Source organism: Sardina pilchardus, chromosome 1 (genome assembly GCF_963854185.1).
Source record: "Sardina pilchardus chromosome 1, fSarPil1.1, whole genome shotgun sequence".
Classification (NCBI taxonomy): domain Eukaryota; kingdom Metazoa; phylum Chordata; class Actinopteri; order Clupeiformes; family Clupeidae; genus Sardina; species Sardina pilchardus.
This window is the reverse complement of record NC_084994.1, coordinates 20,592,911-20,611,661: the sequence shown is the minus strand read 5'-3', so window position 1 is coordinate 20,611,661 and position 18,751 is coordinate 20,592,911. Positions and strand designations below refer to the sequence as shown.

General features: G+C 42.4%; 2 protein-coding genes across 2 annotated transcripts; one reads left to right on the top strand and one right to left on the bottom strand.

Annotated features, from left to right (window-relative positions):
• Nucleotides 1–47: 47 nt before the first annotated feature.
• Nucleotides 48–2,783, bottom strand: LOC134077096 (L-selectin-like). The gene is made up of 4 exons (XM_062532497.1): nucleotides 2,684–2,783; nucleotides 614–982; nucleotides 161–294; nucleotides 48–59 (listed from the first exon to the last, which is right to left on the bottom strand). Exons 1-4 carry the CDS (start codon nucleotides 2,775–2,777, stop codon nucleotides 48–50), a joined length of 609 nt encoding a protein of 202 aa, XP_062388481.1. The 5' UTR covers nucleotides 2,778–2,783.
• Nucleotides 2,784–11,740: 8,957 nt separating this feature from the next.
• Nucleotides 11,741–16,814, top strand: LOC134068713 (GRB10-interacting GYF protein 2-like). Its single transcript, XM_062524481.1, has 3 exons — nucleotides 11,741–12,045; nucleotides 12,937–13,006; nucleotides 13,935–16,814. Exons 2-3 carry the CDS (start codon nucleotides 12,991–12,993, stop codon nucleotides 15,161–15,163), a joined length of 1,245 nt encoding a protein of 414 aa, XP_062380465.1. The 5' UTR covers nucleotides 11,741–12,045; nucleotides 12,937–12,990; the 3' UTR covers nucleotides 15,164–16,814.
• The last annotated feature ends 1,937 nt before the right edge of the window (nucleotides 16,815–18,751 follow it).

The window sequence follows — 18,751 nt, the reverse complement described above, 5'->3', positions numbered from 1 at the left end:
CTATGCCACTGTCGCCCAATGAGACTGACCCACAGGTACCCTCCCCGTTAACTGGCTGACTGAATGTCCAGTTGTTGAATGTGGTACCAGTTGTGTCGCTCCACCTCCAGCCGTGTCGGAACAGGCCAATCCAGGTAAACTGCCAAGAGAGGCCCAAGACCTTGTTCTGGACCTGTTGGTTCTGAGCCTCGTCCGTTATGACGGCCAGGTCAGTGTGGTGGGTCCTGCAGTAGTTCTGAGCCAGAGACCAGCTGAGAGGTGTGGCCACGGGGATATAGGGGTCAGACTTCCCTTCTGGGCAAAACAACAACAACAACAATGCTTATTGTATATGCAAGTTGTGCCCTGCCAGGGGGACTACGGATGTAAATTAGCCTAAGGCTAACTCTGGTACAGTGCATCAAATGGAAACATTTATGTTAAAAAACTGTACATGGTCCCTTACAAATAAAATGACAAATGACAAATGAAAGTATGTGTCTGTGTGTTTATTTTTCACAGTGTCACTGTGTGTCACTGTCAGTGTGTGTGTGTGTGTATGTGTGTGTGTATGTGTGTGTGTGTGTGTGTGTGTGTGTGTGTGTGTGGGGGGGGGGGGGTATTCTGTACTTACGATCATAGCACATGAATTTAAAGATTCTTTCACACCGCCAGTCTTGCCACTTCCCCGTCGCTGCTTCTATGACCGTGCAGTTTTCCACCATGTTGTATTGTCCCTCACCCGATCCCCAGTTCTGGAATTTCGCCTCCTCATCGTCGCCGCCCAGTGACCACTGCCAGCTTCCGTACAGGCCGATCCAGAAGTCGCCCCCATGACCTTTATCCGTGGCGGCCTTGGTCAGTAGCTCCATGTCCCCTGCACTGGTGGAAGTGGCCAGAGTGCCCGACCTCTCCTTGCAGTACGCTTGGGCCTCTGTCCAGGTCTTATTGATTGACACAAACGAGTACTGATGGTGATGACATGAGACCATCACGTAGTGTCCTGTGTGGAAAATCAGCAGCAAAAATGCTTTTCAGGAAAAAAAAAACAAGAATGCGCACGTGTCCTACTTATACCTTGGAAATCCAGAGAATGTCATGGTTGAAAGCGTATCAGAATCTCAGAAATAATCACGTTTGCAGTCATCTTAACCCTTATGTTGTCCTTGGGGTGAATTTGACCCCAAGCAGTGTTTAACATCATAAAATATATGGTTCACTTTTTTTGTTTTGCTTCAAGTTTCATGACTTTTCCTCATTTGAAGGGTACAACAGAGTAAACATGAAATTTGCACAAAAATATGTTTCCAATGTCCTGTAAAAAAAATAGTTACGTTGGTGGTATTGGGGTCAATTTGACCCCATTTTTATGAAACATGATGAAAATGAATATTTGACAAATTATGGATATTATTATTGTAATAGTATGAGAACATGTAGTTGTTATCATTATTGCATATATAAGTACATATTACATATAAGTTATTTTGGCAGGTCTGAAAAAGTCCAAAAAGTCAGCCTTTGGGCTGTTGACACTGGATTGGCCATATTGCCAGTCAGGGTTCCAGGGTTCATAAAGGGGTGTGGGGGGGTGGGATTGTTTTGTAGGGCTTTTGATGGTGGTTATTACACTCTTGTTAAGTACCTACCACAAAAAAAATTGGGCAAAAAAAATAATTTTAATCATTTTTTGAGAGTTTTTTTAGCTGGGGTCAAATTGACCCCAAGGACAACGAACGTCGGTAAGATTTGAGGACAACATGAGGGTTAAGACGGCTACATGAAGTCAAATGAGCCAGAATCAAATTGTTGTCTGATAAAGGCGGGACAAAGGCGAGCTTAACTGATGATGACATCGCTGCATCGCTCAAACTCAGTACACATTGGTTCGGAAGCAGTCAGAGTAAAAATTGGTCTTTTGTGTGCTGTGATATTTTCAAATGCTTGATCCCCATGGCTGAAGTGCCCTTGAGCAAGGCACCTAACCCCTCACTGCTCCCCGAGCACTGCTGGTTGGGCAGGCAGCTTACTGCTCTGGGTTAGTGTGTGATTCACCTCACTGTGTGCTGTGTGTGTTCACTAATTTGGTTAAATTGGGTTAAATGCAGAGAAAAGAAACTCCCTCACGGGATCAAAAAGGTATATATTCTGTTCTATTCTATTCTATTCTTACACCTGCGTTGACCTAATCCTGGGCTGGCATTAATAAAATGTGTTGAGTTAGAAGACCAGACAACTCTAGGTCAAGCCTATCTCTTGTCTTGGATTTGTCAATTGTGATTTTGTCTGCAACTACTCTAACTATCGGAAACTTCTGACACAATGCAATCTTGCAGAGATCTATTCAGGCGACGCTACATCTATTTACATCCGAGGGGACAAGGGCTGTTGGCTATTTGGCTACTGCCTTGATGGGCAGCATAATAATGTAAAACAAATGAATTAAACAAGTAAATGCATGCATCCTCATTGTGCCAAGGTTGAAGGACAGCAAAGCAAAGCAATCAAAGACTGACATCAAAGGGCCCCTTTTGAGACTAACATGGTTTAACCATTTTGCACAAGAAAAAAAAAATCAGTATCTTCACCTTGTGAACCGACTCTATCCTATGGCTAACTAAGTTTCAGACACAAAAAGGTCAACATTTTTGTCTAGGTGTATCTATTTTATTATATTTATTGATTGCATAGACACCTACAGTACCTGTTAGTAGAAGGATGAAGAAAGTGTTAACCTCCATGTTCTGGCAACGTGTCTCCAGATCTGTTTGTTCCTCTTCTCTTCTGGCTCTGTACATGTAGCTCTCTTCTGAACAATGCATCATCCAAACATTGTTCACTGTTTATTTACATGTGTGGTTTCCCGTAGTACCCCGGCAAATGCAAATCTTTATCTTTATACTGCAAATGGTCATGGCCTGCAGCAAAATATTCAGTTAAAATTGTGATTTAAAAAAAAAACATCATAGGCCCATTATGATAAATGTTTGTGACAAAATAAACTGTGTCACTTTCAAAACACATCGTGAACATTTCATTCATTTCAGTAACAAACAACAGAAGAAACTAACATTGAACGTGTAAACTGAATTTAATGAAAGCTTCAATTACAAGAATTACAAGCACAGTCACACTCCTTCCAGGTCTTTTAAAGGTGTTTGGGTTATTATTATTATTATTATTATTATTGTTTTTATTATTATTATTGTTTCTGCATAGAACATTTAGTCTGCATACTGTTCTTTGTTCATGAGCTGAAACACATCTTGCTGAGTGATTTGGAAGGCAAATTAGAACTGCCTGGAACTTCTCTTCCCTTCATGCAGACACATCAAACCAAAATGTACAATGTGTCATACCTTTGCATAACGGCCTTATAATGTTCCTTAAGTTTAACTAGGGGCAGAATATAGGACTAGGGGCAGAGTACAGGACTAGGGGCAGCATACAGGACTAGGGGCAGAGTATAGGACTAGGGGCAGCATATAGGACTAGGGGCAGCATACAGGACTAGGGGCAGAGTATAGGACTAGGGGCAGAGTATAGGACTAGGGGCAGCATATAGGACTAGGGGCAGCATACAGGACTAGGGGCAGCATACAGGACTAGGGGCAGAGTATAGGACTAGGGGCAGAGTACAGGACTAGGGGAGAGTATAGAACTAGGGGCAGAGTACATGACTAGGGGCAGCATATAGGACTAAAGGGAGCATGTAGGACTAAGGGGAGCATATAGGACTAGGGGCAGCATATAGGACTAGGGGCAGCACCACCAGGAAGACAGCCGCCCGTCCATTGTAGGCATTCAGCTCCTGGAAAAGACAAGGGAAGGGTGCAGGGGACTTTCCTTGAATGCCCTTCAGAGAATCTCCTCTTGTAAGTGTTACGGGGAAACCAGTGCCAGTGCTTGTCTGTCTGTGTGTCCATCTATGTCTGTTTGAGTCTGGCTATGAGACTGGAAGGTGGGTGTGTCATGTGACGTGTGAATTTACTGGGAGTCTGTCTGGGTGGTGGTTGGTGTGCATCGCAATAATTATCCTCACAGGTGTGGTGATTTAGGGGTACAGTAGTAGGCCAAGCAGCATTCTAAAAGAGCTTAGTCACTTGTGTGGCAGCAGCGAGTGAGAGGGTGTCTTTGCATGTTCCGTGATCACGTGGTGGTGCTGGGAGCTAGACACAGCCTGATTTCCTGCCCCTGTTTCCCGCCCCGGGAGAAGGGCGATCCGACGTGCAGAGCTATCCAGTGGAGCGCCGTGTTATGTCTGGCCTGCAGTCGAGCGCCGTGCTGTGATCAAGCCATTGCAAAAGCAGTGACAGCGCCTGTTCATTCATCTCAAGGGCACGGCTTTATAGTCACCCTCTACCAAGTGCCGTTTCCCCCTTTACTGAATTAGTCGAGCCTGCGTCTGGTGATTTTGTTGCTGCAATTTGCAGTCAAAGCGCATTGTTGCTGTGGCATCCTCTCACCTGCATGCATTAGTTGGCGAAAAAGCCATACTGTAATACACCCAGAGCCGTGTGTGACAAATTTAGCACCATTTATTCCCATTTGTCTTTTCCTCTCTTTTCGCTTGCCAGTGGATATCCCTGCCATTGGCCTGTCTGATGGTCTCTGCTTGAGGTTTACCCGCCACCTAGCTGTCAGTCACAGACCTGGACCGCTTCTGATGTCCTGGATTGTGCAAGCCAGTGTGTGCAGCACTACAGTACAACGAGCTTTGCTAACTCTTAACACTTATGTCCTAACTACAACTGACACTTGACTGTATGGAAATAGCACTCACTGACGCACTAACTAACTACTTATCGTGCAAACACTCGCACGCAATGTTCACGACACAAATGACCGGCGTGGTTGAATTCCCCATGATCATTGCATTTGGTGTGTTTGTTGGAACGTGTCATATCCGCACAATATTTGCACACCTATGAAGTAGCTCACATGCACAAACGAAAGCTGCTGCAATATGCGATTTTCTGGAATCAAGTGGAAACAGATTAATCATGTGTGTGTGTGAGAAAGAGAGCTATTCAGTGTGTGTGTGTGTGTGTGTGTGTGGGTGTGGGTGTGTGGGTGTGGGTGTGGGTGTGGGTGTGTGTTTTGGCCTTCAAGGATTTATTTAGCATGCTTGGTTGAAGATGAACAACAGATGAACAGCTAGTCATCTTTTCCAAAGAACTACACACACTGTGTCATGTTTTCAGAGGAGTTTACCAAAACTCTTGTCTATGGTCAGAACAAACTATTATCGGTTCTAAACATTAAGGTTTTAGATTATTTTAATCTGTAGGTTGCTGACTCTTTGGCCACATCTGCGTATATTAAGCTCTGTGGATTTAACCAATATTTTTATATAGCAATGGTCTAACACACTACGGTGACTATCTCCTATGGGTTTATATATTGTATCTATTTATATACTGTATATTATATATTGGTATATGAGCCAAGGGCCCCAAAGTGGGGTTTTCACTATATCTGTTTGGAGTTTTTTTTTATGATGTTTGATGAATTAGTTTTTTGGATGTGACACTCGATCTGATCACAAAGAAGGATTTTCATGAAGCCTTGGAAACGTAGTGATAATATTTGCATTCAAATATATAGTGAACTGCCTTTTTTAGAACAGATTTTATATCCTCCATACATACGTGCACATGATTTTGGGTTTTCCGAGCACACTGACTGAGGATACGCACATGCATCCTCAGAAATTCAGCAAAACTAGAACTTGATGGATGCTTGACATTGGAAAAGTACTTAAGGTGCCTCTCATTCAGCGTTTATACGTCCTCCCTCGCTCCTCGGGCCTCGAGCCTCACTGATCTACATAAAGAAAGATAGAGGAATGGGTAGACTATCCCATGGTTGCCGCCCCATCATTCTTTACGAAGATCAGTGAGGATCGAGGCCCGAGGAGCGAGAGAGGGCGTATAAACGCTGCATGAGAGGCACCTCAAGTCTTACTGTATGAATGAAATACCATGAGAGGCACCTTTAGACAGAGTTTGATTCCGATCACAGATTCTAAATCGCTTACAAGCACCTGATGGGAATAGAATGTACCCATGTAAACAGATGGCGCAAAATTTTCAATCGGAATAGTTTAATCGGAATGACAAAAAAAAACTGCCCATGTAAACGTGGCTAATGTTTGCAGAGAGTGCCCAGTGGGGGTTTCAGTCCTAAGAAACATAAGGGATTCTGTGATCCTTATAGAAACACAGATTAGCTGATATCAGCATCTTTGATTTCTCGCCCATTCAGGCAATATTGACACATGGTGTCACCTTTTACAGTGAACGTATGGAGGCAATGTGCCATCCTCTTCTCCAGAGGAGTTCAAAGTAAACAGAGTTCTAGTCCTTCCCAGTACATGGATAGGGTCAGGCACCCATTCCAGTAAAGCTGGATACCGGCTTGAAACTTGAAATTAGAAAAGACAACCAGAACTTGGAAATCAGCCAAATAATCCCTCAAGCCTTCTATTGTCATGTTTTAATTTGACATATACTGGTTTTAACTGACTTTAACTTGTTAGGTCTTTGCAGTATACACAACAATGAATTATAATTATATTTTAAACTATAAAATGAAAATAAAACTAAACTATATGTTTCTAACTGTAGGCTACAGTCATAATATCATTCTATCCACATATCCAATTCTAACAATGAATCGAATTCCTATACTATTTTAAATTCACAGACGCACCACAACAGCTATCCAGCCGAGAAAACACAACAGGCAATTAACTTATTCTTCATACTAATAAACTGCTGTAGCCAATACATTATTCTGATCCGGGTTGGAAATGGGTGTATAGGGTGTATAGGGTGCACGTTTCCTAGCACCTTCTCACAATAGACACAAATGTGCAAAAGAAAACTGTTTATTTCAGCTATTGTAAAATTCATATTCTGTGTGTCACTTTGGACAAAAAGATCTGCTGAGTAACCATAACCATGTTAATACATGTGTTTATACTATGGGTGCCTCTCATTTGGTGTTTTACACACCCTCCCTTCCTTCCTCGATCCTCATCCTCACTGATCTAGATAGAGAATGATGGGGCTGCAACAATGGGATAGTCTATCCAGTGTTATAGATCAGTGGGAACGCCCCTCGAGCATCGAGGATCGAGGAGAGTGTTTGAGAGCCACCCTAGGTGTGTAATCCAGTGGAATTGGTTGGTCATGCTGTTGTGTTATAATAGGTGTTCTTGGGCTGTTGGGTACAGTGCATGTGACAGTGAGAGTTGTGTATTTAGAGGGCTGGACTTCCTGTCTATGCATGTATAAAAACGTAGCACTGTTCCAACACCTGAACAGAAGCACTGAAACATCACTGATCCAGAGCAACAGGTGTGTTCTTCCCTCTGCTGTGTGTCATCAACATTGTTTGAAGAGACAAAGCAGTTTTTGTTCATTACAGTTTGACATTGTTTTTAGATATTTTATTTAGAGCGAACGAAGCGTTTCACTAAGCTCTTCATCAGGTTTGCTCTTTCATTGCATATTTGGCACTTTCTCCACAGATCATTGCAGCAACAGTAAACAATGGGGAACTCCTCAAGCAACATCGGCAACAACACTACTTTTTCAACCTACAGTAGCCGCAGTGCTGCCGTCCCGCAGGTTCAGCACACGATTGCCAACGCTACGGGGAAGACCATCCGGGTGTACTACGATGGGGAGAAGATGAAGACGGGGGACATTGTGGATCCTGGACAACATTTCAAAAACAGTTACCGCTACATTAGCATCATGGTCGACAGTTCCTTCAGCTTCTCTGCTGAGGGGGTCAAGTATGCCACCGTCTGCTTGGAGAGCAGCAGCTCCAGTGATGTATGCGAGAAGGTCATCGCTGAGAATTACGAGATCCCTGAGGGCAAGTCCTTTGTCGTGAGCGCTGACCATAACATCGAGTTGGAGAAGTAAGCACTTGGGAGGACGAAGATGACCTCTTCAATGGGCCAGCACAGGGAGAAGTGAAGCCTAAGATGGTTTATTTTGGTTGATTTACAGTTGATTTACAGTAATACTGTCTGTGTCCCATAATCTGCACTGCCCGATACAAATACAAATACAATTGTTACTAATAAAATGGAGTTGTTGAAAAACATACTACAGTATGTATCTGAATTGTGTCTGAATTGTAAAAGATACTTTTTTAAAAAAAAAATCATGATATATCAATTTGTATGTATAGTTCTTCTTGTCAGCTTTTTACTGGGTACCCATTTAAACCCAGTTTTAGCGATCGATTTAAAATGTTTAGATATTTAATAAAGATATATGATATCATACCCCCAAATAATATCACCCACACCCTTCTTTTGGGTAGGTAAACATTTACCACTAGAGAGTGTTCATTCCCTTAAAACGAAAATCATGTTCATGTTCCTGCATGGATCAACAGTGTGACTTTATGCCAGAGGTAAACTGCCAGGGTCCTTTGTTGAGATTATTGATATAAAAAAAATAAAATTGACTATTGATATTAATGAAATAAAGAAAAAAAATCTGTGGAGGGGGAATGTGAATGAAATTAAATATATGAAAACATACACAGTTCTTTTGCCATTATTGGCAGCCCTGTTAAAGATGTATACGTGTGTACACTGTCCTCGGTTTAAAGTCATAACCTTGTGTATATTCAAGCAAAAAGTCCCGCGAGGCCATTGATTTTAAACTGCTAAGCAGCGTTAGTGACACTACATACAAGCCTAAAACCCCCCTTAGCTGTTCTAAAATCAGTGTAAACTACGGACTTGAGTAGCTTATTGCTTTTCTAAAATGGTTGCTACATCCACCTGGCAAGATTTCATGAAACAAAGGCACAGCAATATAAATGTAACGTATTCATAGATAATCATTCAAGTCGTGGTAGCACACAGTGTTTTATATATTCAGAATAAATGTATACAGATAAGCTGCTAGACTAAGTAGTATAGCCTACTGTATACAGCTGTCATGTCATACTGTCACACAGCCTACAGAGAGGCTGGACAGCCGAGGCCAATGATGAATTAGCAAATAGACATTCATAGACACATGCACAAAAAAAGCTGCTGCAATGTGCAATTTTCTGGAATGAAATGGAAGCAGATTAGCCATTGCTACAGCCATGTAGCCACTGTGTCATGTTTTCAGAGGAGTTCACCAAAATGCAATGATCAATGAAGTGGAAACAGATTAGTAAATTTGTTGAAATTCCCATGATCATTGCGTTTGTTAAAACGTGTAATAACCACACAATAGTTGCACACTTGAAGTAGCTCACATGCACAAACGAATGTTGCTGCAACATGCAATTTTCTGAAATGAAGTGGAAACAGATTAATCATTTGTGTGTGTGAGAAAGAGATATTCAGTGTGTGTGTGTGTGTGTGTGTGTGTGTGTGTGTGTGTGTGTGTGTGTGTGTGATAAACAACAAATCAGCAGCAAGTCATCTTCTCCAAATAACTACAAACACTGTTTCACATTTTAAGAGGAGTTTACCGAAATGTACCTATCATGTTTCAGCAATTGTGAACAACTGTAAAACAATTTAACAACAACAAAAAAAAGCATTAGCTGATATCAGCACCTTTAAGTCTTTGCGCTTTCGAGCAATATTGACACATGGTGTGAGCCGTTACACTGAGCCAGTGGGGCGTGCTCCTCTACAGAGCAGTTGGAATGACACATCAATGTCAAACAGCGTCCCAGTCAGCAGGATGCTGGATTGAGTCAGCAAGACACCCATTCCAGTAAACCTGGAAAAGAGTTTGTAATGATATTTGGAAAAAAAAATGTTTTTTTTTTTTTTTTTGCATACATTTTATGTTGTGTGGTTGCCAGGTAGCAAATTAGTTCCCCCCTTGGGGATTAATGAAGTGCAATCTAATCTAATACATCTAATCTTGACTGTAAGCACTTTAAGCACTTGAAGCAAATAGTAGCCTACAAGTAGTATTTTTCGCCACGATTGAAAATGACTCTAGATCCAAACTAAAGCGAGGACACTTACTTCCACAATGAAGTGCGTAATGAAACTACAGAAACTACACAACTACAGAAAACACCCCTTAAAAAGCAAATTAAATGGGAAAACTCCCTCAAAAAATGTATTTCCCCAGTTTAAATTTTTCAGTATTGCCAGCACCACAGGGATTGCACACATTAGCAAGTTTGGGCAGCCATGTCAGCTACAGCCGACTCACAGTTGCAAAATGGCGCCAGTCACCTAAGGGCCATATAGTTTGTAGTGCGGTAGACAGCAGCAACAGTGAGAAGATGGTATGTGTGAAGGTGGTCTCAAAAATGCCCCACAGTGTGAAGGTGGCCTCAAGTGCCCCACTGTGTGATGGTGGCCTCAGTATTCATGCACATTGAGGAAATTATGGTGGAGAGAGCTAACCCTCAAAGACAAGCCCTGGGTCAGATCAGACTGATATAATCTCTGCGGATGCAAATCCTGTTTCACATCCATTGTGGTTTGGGTTGCTTTGTTTTTCCTGATGTTTTATATTAGTTTTACAACTGGTTAGCAACCTGATCCTGTATCAGAACAAGCCTGACCAATAGCAGCCCTTTTGGAAAGAGGTCCTCACTACAGAAGACCTCTGCATGTTTAATTTGCCTTATTTACACGGCAACCATTGTAAACCTATACGAGGCTACAGGGTACACAAATCATAGGATTGTTGTGTTCTATGAATGCGCCAGTAGGGGGCGAAGACACATTAATGATTATAGTCAGTGTACCCTTTGGCCTCCTTTTGATTTACACAATGTTCTGCTGCATGAATAAGGTGAATGTAGTAGATGGGAATGACCTGTAGGTGGCCATGTTGTCTCATGGTAGTAGCCTATTATAAGCATGTAGTAGAGTAGGTGATTCAATGCTATGCTTATTCCAGAATCCATTTAGTCCCATGCAAATACAAGTTTATTCATAATAATAATAATAATAATAATAATAATAATAATAATAATAGCCTAATAAATTGGGGTGTTGAGAAGCAGAACTTGCTCTATATTGTGAAACAAGACTTTTATAAAGAGTTCAAATGTATTCAGGCGCAGTGAATGAAAGTGAATGAAATCAGTTCAGTGTACAAATGTTATTCTCATTATTTAGCTCATATGATTAAATTGTTATTTACTCATTATTTTAAGTAAGTTTGCTTAAACCATTCAAGGCAATGAGCTACCTCACTTTAATTGAGTTGACTGAACTTTTAGGTTTTACAGTGTATGGAAGGTGGGAAATACCTGGGTTGGCTGGGTTGATCCCAGTGGAAGGGCCAGTAAGAGCACAGTCCAGCCGAGCCTACCCTGTCAAGTTTCAGATAATGTATTGAAGTTATAGGTGGGTTTATTACGACTTTGTACCTGGCATTAATTAACTTTGCTACCAAAGTCATTATGGCCCGTGACACGGTTTATTTTGTATCAGATACAGTATATTAATCATAACAATAGATATCATGTTAGCAACAAGCCATGACTATTTTACTATCAGCCATGACCCTACTTGCATTGACTTGCATTTACATGCAGATATGAACTGGTGCACGTTTTTCCGAGATCTCCTCATTTCGTGATATCTCACTTTGAAAACACTTCGTGGAAATGACAACCTCTCCAAGGGCGGATAAGAACTAAGGCAGATAATGAACTAGCCTGGAAAAGCCAGACCCTGTAATCTTTCCGAAATTAATATGCTGCTCTCGCGAGAACTCCAGGGTAACGAGTCTACATGATCGCCAGACAAAGTGTCAGGAACCTCAGCAAAACATAAAACTTTTATTTTTTTTCATCTGATTGAGTGAACAGTTCCTTAATAGTCTCAACATCGTCTTCTGTTGTCAACTGGAGTAAAGGAAACATGTTTTGATATTAAGCCTACATAAGTAGACTCGCCTACAGCTATCATAAAACAACACAAGCAAATATCGAGTTATTAATAGCCTACAGTGCAGGTTTCGGTTTCGTAGAGGCGTTGGAGGCGCAAGTGGCAGAAGAGAAAAGGGAGCAAACAGTTTGTTTACTCAATTTAGAGGACGTACAAATCAGGTGAGATACTTGTGGACTTTACTAATAATCGATTATGTTGAAAAATGTAGTGAAATATAAGTCTACACTTAGTTTTATGATGCACAGCGTGTCCACTGACACTGACCTATTGCATGAATGAAAACATAGCGCGACAGCGTTATAATTCAGACATCGTGATTTTCTTCAGTCTCTTAAATTTCTCAGTAGCCTACTATTTTTCTTTTCTTTTTTTACAATGAGCCGAATGTTTATGGCCCGCATATGCCTACGTTATTCTACGCATGGTCGCCATACACGGATCCACACTTTGTGTAGGCCTATTCGTCGTAGGCTACTGAAACACCTTTTTCGCAAATTACCCAAACTCAGGCTACCATTCTGACCAGTCTGTCACCACAACTTACAATTATTTCGGGTACTAGGCTAACAGGTGGGCCATTTCAGTGTTTCATGCTGAATGTATTCGCTTGCTTAGCCAAGGCTACTGTCAAAAACAAAGGCAGAAGTCGAGGCAGGCATATTTAAATTCCATATCGGATTGTGAGCATGTTTGATTCGTGCGAGAGTCTAGGGAAAGTTCAAAGCGGTTTATGTTGCCACTGTCACGGCACAATGCTCGGATACAATCCATTCCTGGTGGTATGGAATAGCCTATGCCAGGGCCAAGTGTGCCATTCTTCAGCCCGTGAGTTTCAGGCCAAAGACCAGCCCACTTTCACCGTTTTCCATTTAACCCTTTAACAGGCATAACTGAAACTTTAGTTGGAAAAAAAAAATAATAATGTTAATGTAAAGTCCATGACTGTTCTGGTTATAAGTCCCATCACATTCATGTCATTTCTATTCTCTCAAAGTTGATCTCCATGTTTCTTGCCACTGTGTGGATACATTTTGTTGTTTTTTGGGCAGATTCCCATAGGCTTCCTCCCTGACTACTTACTTGGCTGAGGGCCCCAAGGAGAGATGGCTTCTTCATGTGGTGAGTTATACAGTATATTTAACAATACAAAAGGCTATCTTGATAGAGCCTTTAGCTCTTTTTCTGGTGACATGTTTGTAGCTGATACTGTATGGTGACATTGATATTTGAGTTCAAAAACTTATCAGACTATACAGTACACCCCTACATCCTTCACTCCAGAGGCAATATGCGAAGTGGCTAGAACAATGTGTGGCTCTGTGGATTTCAATCAATGTCTCTGTGTCAATGTCAATCCATTACCTTCAAGTGTACTCATTACAAGGCACTGACCATGTAGGGCCATTCACACCAGGAGCAGTAGCCTAACGATAACAATAGCTATGACCATAGCCATAATAGCATCCACACTCACTGACCAACGATAAGCTAAGTCTGTTCTTGTGTTAATAATACTGTAATGAGATGGCTAAATTGTGATGGGATCTGATTGGCTGTTAGCTTTATCATTCTCAAAATGTATATTTTTTTATAGTTATCATTATGGTTATTGTTCTTGTTGTGAACAGCCCTTTACGCCATAAAACATTTTATAGACCATAAAATCCAAAATAGTTTATCTATCACTGCCAACTGTAGCCCCACTGTAGTTTTTTTTTTTTTAAATCTGTGAATGGTGAAATTATAGAAGCATGTTTATGGCTACCTGTCACTCCAAAAATCTTGATTGTGAAAAAAAAAACATATTTCCCCCTATTTCTAGATTTGTTTTTCAGTGCATTTAATAAGTATACATATTGTACAATGGATAATGTTGTCACAAACAGTATGTAAAGAAAACCTGTAGGAAAAAAGTAAACAAACCTTTGCAATGTTGTATTGTGTAAAATAATTAACTATGAATGACGGATATGTAATATGAATTGGATCTGAACTGAATGTTCTGTGAGTGAGAGTGTTGACCACTAACCCAGCTGCCCTGCGATAGGTTCAGCTGCCCTCAGACTGGTACTGCTGGGCCCGCCCGGAGCGGGGAAGTCGACCGCCGCAAACGCCATCTTGGGCCGAGACGTCTTCCCGGAGTGCGTCACCACGAAGAGCTCCGTGCAGACACAGATCATCGGCGGGACGAGCATCTCGTTGATTGACACCCCGAGGTGTCTGATGAGTTCCACTCCGAGCGACGGCGGTGTGCCGAGCGGAGAAGACCTGGAGGAGTGTCTGCGCGCCGCGGCTCCGGGACCCCACGCGTTCCTCCTGGTCGTCCCCCTCGGGAGCCCTCTCTCCGCGGAGCTGACCGGAGCCGTGGAGTGGATCGGACGGAGACTGGGCGAGGAGGCCCTGCGGACGACCGTGCTTTTGTTCACCAGGAGGGAGAGGGTCACCAGGCGGGAGTGGGACTGCTTCCTGTCGCGACAGGAGGTGCGGGACGTGATCGGACGCTGCGGGGGAGGGTGCCACGCCGTCAACAGCAAGGCGGAGATCGAAGCGAGCCAGGTGACGGAGCTGCTGGAGAAGGTGAGGGCCGTGGCGGAGAAGAGGGGAGGCGGGCACTACGCGACGGACGCGTTCCTGGCGGCTCGGAGGAGGAGCAAAGCGGAAAGGGAGGACGCGAGTGCCGTGGCGGGGAGAGAGGAGCGGAAATGGGGGGATATGAGAAAAGAGATGGAGATGAAGCGACAGATGAGACAGGAGGTGAAGAGAAGAGAGGAGGAGGACAAGAGGAGACGGGAGGAGGAGAGGAGAAAGAAGGAGCAGCTGGAGCTTCAGGAGAAGGAGAGGAGGAGGAAGCAGCGAGAGGAGAGAGAGAGAGTGCAGAGAGAGAGGAGGAGATTGGAGGAGGAGAAGAACAGACAGCAGCAGGAGAAGAGGAGGCTGGAGGAAGAGGAGAGACGACAGGAGGAGATCAGGGAGCGACTGGAGGAGGAGAGCAAGCAGCAGGAGGAGGTGGCCAGGAGACTAGAAGAGGAGAGCAGGCAGCAGGAGGAGGTGGCCAGGAGACTGGAGGAGGAGAGGAGGAAGCAGGAGGAGGAGACGCAGAGGCTGGTGTTGGAGAGGAGACGCATTCAGATGGAGCAGCTGAAGGAGAAGGAGGAGAACCAGCAGGTGGCCAGAGGAGGACGGCAGCAGCAGCAGCAGCAGGCTGATGGTTGGAAAACAGCGGAGAGGTGCGCTGCAGTAGCGGGGGCCTTCCTGGCACCTTTTTTCAGACGCTAAACTTTACCGACAGACAGACAGACAGAGGGATAGACACAGACAGACAGACAGACAGACAGAGGGATAGACACAGACAGACAGACAGACAGACAGAGGGATGGACACAGACAGACAGACAGACAGACAGACAGACAGAGGGATAGACACAGACAGACAGACAGACAGACAGACAGAGGGATAGACAGAGGGATAGACACAGACAGACAGACAGGTACATTTATAGGTAGAAAGATGCTTCTGTATAGATGTCTGGGCTGATGAATGCATGATTGGAGGGGTGAATGCATGATTGGGGGGGATTGAGGACTGCATGGAAAATGGACAGAAAGTTCCACAGAGATTTAAACTTGAAACACAAGCCCCATTGATATGGGCACGCTTAAAAAAAAAAGAAGAAGAAATCGGGGAAAAAAATGGCCTCACATAAACACCTCAGGTGACCAGATTCAGCCTGATGTGACAAAATGCTAAATTTGGGTCCTTTTTGTAGACAAACTTCAGAGGTCTATTGGACTGTCTAGAGAAGCTAACTCACTAGCCACTCTGTGGCTGTTAGCATGTGGCAAAATGATAATTCAATGATTTCACAACAAGGGATATGCGTTGGATAAAAAAGTAAATGGGCTAATCTTACCTGCCAACTTTATTCCTCTCGGGAATCAATCCGTTATCTAAACTGTACGCCACTTTGGAATTACTGATAAAGTGCCCTGCTCAGCTTCGTAAATCAACTGTCAAATCCAGTGGAAGCGTAAATTATTATGAATAAATGTATATTCATCATATTTTGAATTTTTCAACACGGTTTATGTCAGTTGAGGAATTAATGGCGGGAGAGAATTTTGTTTTAATACTGTAAGTCACTTTATAATCTGTACGTTAAGTTCTATGATTTTTCTAGTTCTATGTTGTGTTGCATTGTGAGGCCCAGCCCGGTCATGGGCACATTTGTTGCTATGGAACGTGTTGTTGATTGTCGCCTCTTGGTATATACATACTCTTAATCCCAATTCTCAAAATGAGGAAGTGTTCATGCTATATGACTTAACATTGAATTGAACTGCATTACATTTTTTGTCAGTATGCCTCAGGCAACACTCCATGGTGGCCTCGGCTACATACTCGTGTCATGGGCCTGTTGATCTCTGCTGACAGTAGCTCCACAGCGCCCTCGCTGTTGCCCTGTGTAAACCAGTGGTCAGATATTGAACTGCGGCTAACCAACTGACAAACACAGAAGAGATTCAGCGGTATACTGTAAGAAACTGCTGGACTTAAGCAAGAAAAAAAGTTATATACTTTAAAATACACTTCAACGACATTATGGAGTGACATCACTGTTCTTAATCTTTAATTTTCTCTTCTGTTCTTATCTATTCTTCTAAATCCTGTTCACAGTGTGTAATCTAATTGCCTATAGGGTTTTTTTATCTGATGTTTATCTACCTCGACACTTAAAAGTTTTTCCTGGATTTTCTGGTATCATTAATAAAATATATTTTGAAGAAAATATTTCTGGACAGAATGTATTTCTTCCTAATGTGACTGAGTCAATACATTGCCATTATTATAACTCTAACTTGGTGGAATCAGAGGAAAAGTGAAATTCTAAACAATCTGTGGTTAGGGTGAGAACAGTCTTTGATGATGATGTGCGCCTCAATGCTCTTGATGGTTCAGCAGTAGACGTTGAGGAGACAGGTGGACCTTTTTAGCCTCCCCGGGAAGAGGAGACGCTGGTGAGCCTTCTTGATCAGGGTAGAGGTGTTGAAGTTCCAAGGGAGGTCCTCAGAGATTTTGCGTGAAAGAAATGAAAGAAGATTTTGCTTTATTTTCTCATGTTCGGCCTATGAATGAATGCCATGTTGACCTACTGATCTTTCTCAAATTCACTACAAGCATAGTCATTGCACATGGTGTAAATCACTTGGCCTATGGATGGGGCCATATACAGGTTAAACAAGTAAGGTTAGAAGGTTAGTGAAAGAGAAGCACGAGTAAAGGCTGATTCCAGATAAGTGCACATTTTGCTATTTTATTTAGTCTTTTGAATTGAATACAACACACCGTTAACCTGCACGAGAGACCGATTGGGAGAATGTCATCATAAGTGGCATTTGACTGGATATACATTGATGTATATAATTAATATAATTGTTTTCGCCTTGAAGGTACTTATTTTTCCAATAATGACCTATATACATTATCCCGCTTATTATACGGCTTCTTTAGTAATGACTTCAGCTAATAAAATAAATAGTTCGCCACACAGAACGTGACTGTTTCAGATGTTGCTTGAAAATATTTTGTTTAAGTCCCAGTCAGGGCAGCCGACCTGTGCTGAGACTCTTCTCGTAATCTACCTCTCAATGGCTCAGCCAATTGGAACTGTGGTAACATTGATTTTTTATCTAGAAAATGTAAAAGTAAAAACTTGCAGTTATAATTAAATAAATTAACATTGTATTCTATTTATTGAGTACAAACTGATGAACCGATGGTTGAAAGACCACTAGCTGTAGCAGGGAACTGGCTGCTTACTTCCAGGCTTGTGATGAGTTGCTGTGCTATTAGTGTGGTAGTGTATACTGTGTGCCCAAGTTGATTGTGCCTTTAAACCCTGAGAGTGAGCAGCTATCCTTCTGATTGTTATTTCAATAAACTTGTACTTGATCTTTCCCTCTGACTCTTCTTTGGTGTCTGGCAACTGGCTAGTAAGAACCTGGTGTTACACACTGATTTGGCATTTTATTTAAATACTGTAAGAAATGCATATTTTTCTACTCTTTCACTTCCCTTACAAAAGTTGACAAAAGTTTAAATTGTGACGAGCCAGGCTGTTCATCTGCTGTTGGTGAAGTAAATATTTGAAAATAACATGGTTCCTTAGTCTTTGATGGCATATTATGTGGGGGTGTAGTTGGGCGTGCGCACCATAGCATTAATTCCTGCACGGCACCCAACAGGACTGAACACATACACTGAAGTCATTTTTACATGACCCATTAAAAAAGAACACAATGTTCAGCAGGCATGAGAACTTAAAATAAACCAAAAGGTTAACCGAGGACTCCCTGTAGCTTGCTGGTTGAACAAGTTTCCGCCCGCTCAGACCAGCAGGCATGTGATGACATGCTCTTCAACACAAATGTGTCTCCAGTGTTCTGTCTTTGAGAAAGTAGCACTCAGAAATCAGAATACATACTGTACTTACACTTGTCCAAAACGACTTACAGCAATGGAATAACATGTAGGCTATTAACATTTAAGCATCTTTCGAATAAAAAGTGATTGTGATCCTCTGGAATCCTAGAGAACTTCCACACAGTTCTAAACCACTATTTGATTTTGGCAAACATAAAACTGTCAGAGCCCTCCCTCAGTCTGTGTGTGCTAGAGACTAGAGTCCTTCAGCAGCAGCAGCAGCAGGCCGAATGGTGGAGAACCCTACTGGTTCGGATGCGGAGAGACCTGAATAGAAAACAATAGAATATATACTTTTTTGATCACGTGAGGGAAATTTGTTTCTCTGCATTTAACCCAATTTAACCGAATTAGTGATCACACACAGCACACACACAGTGAGGT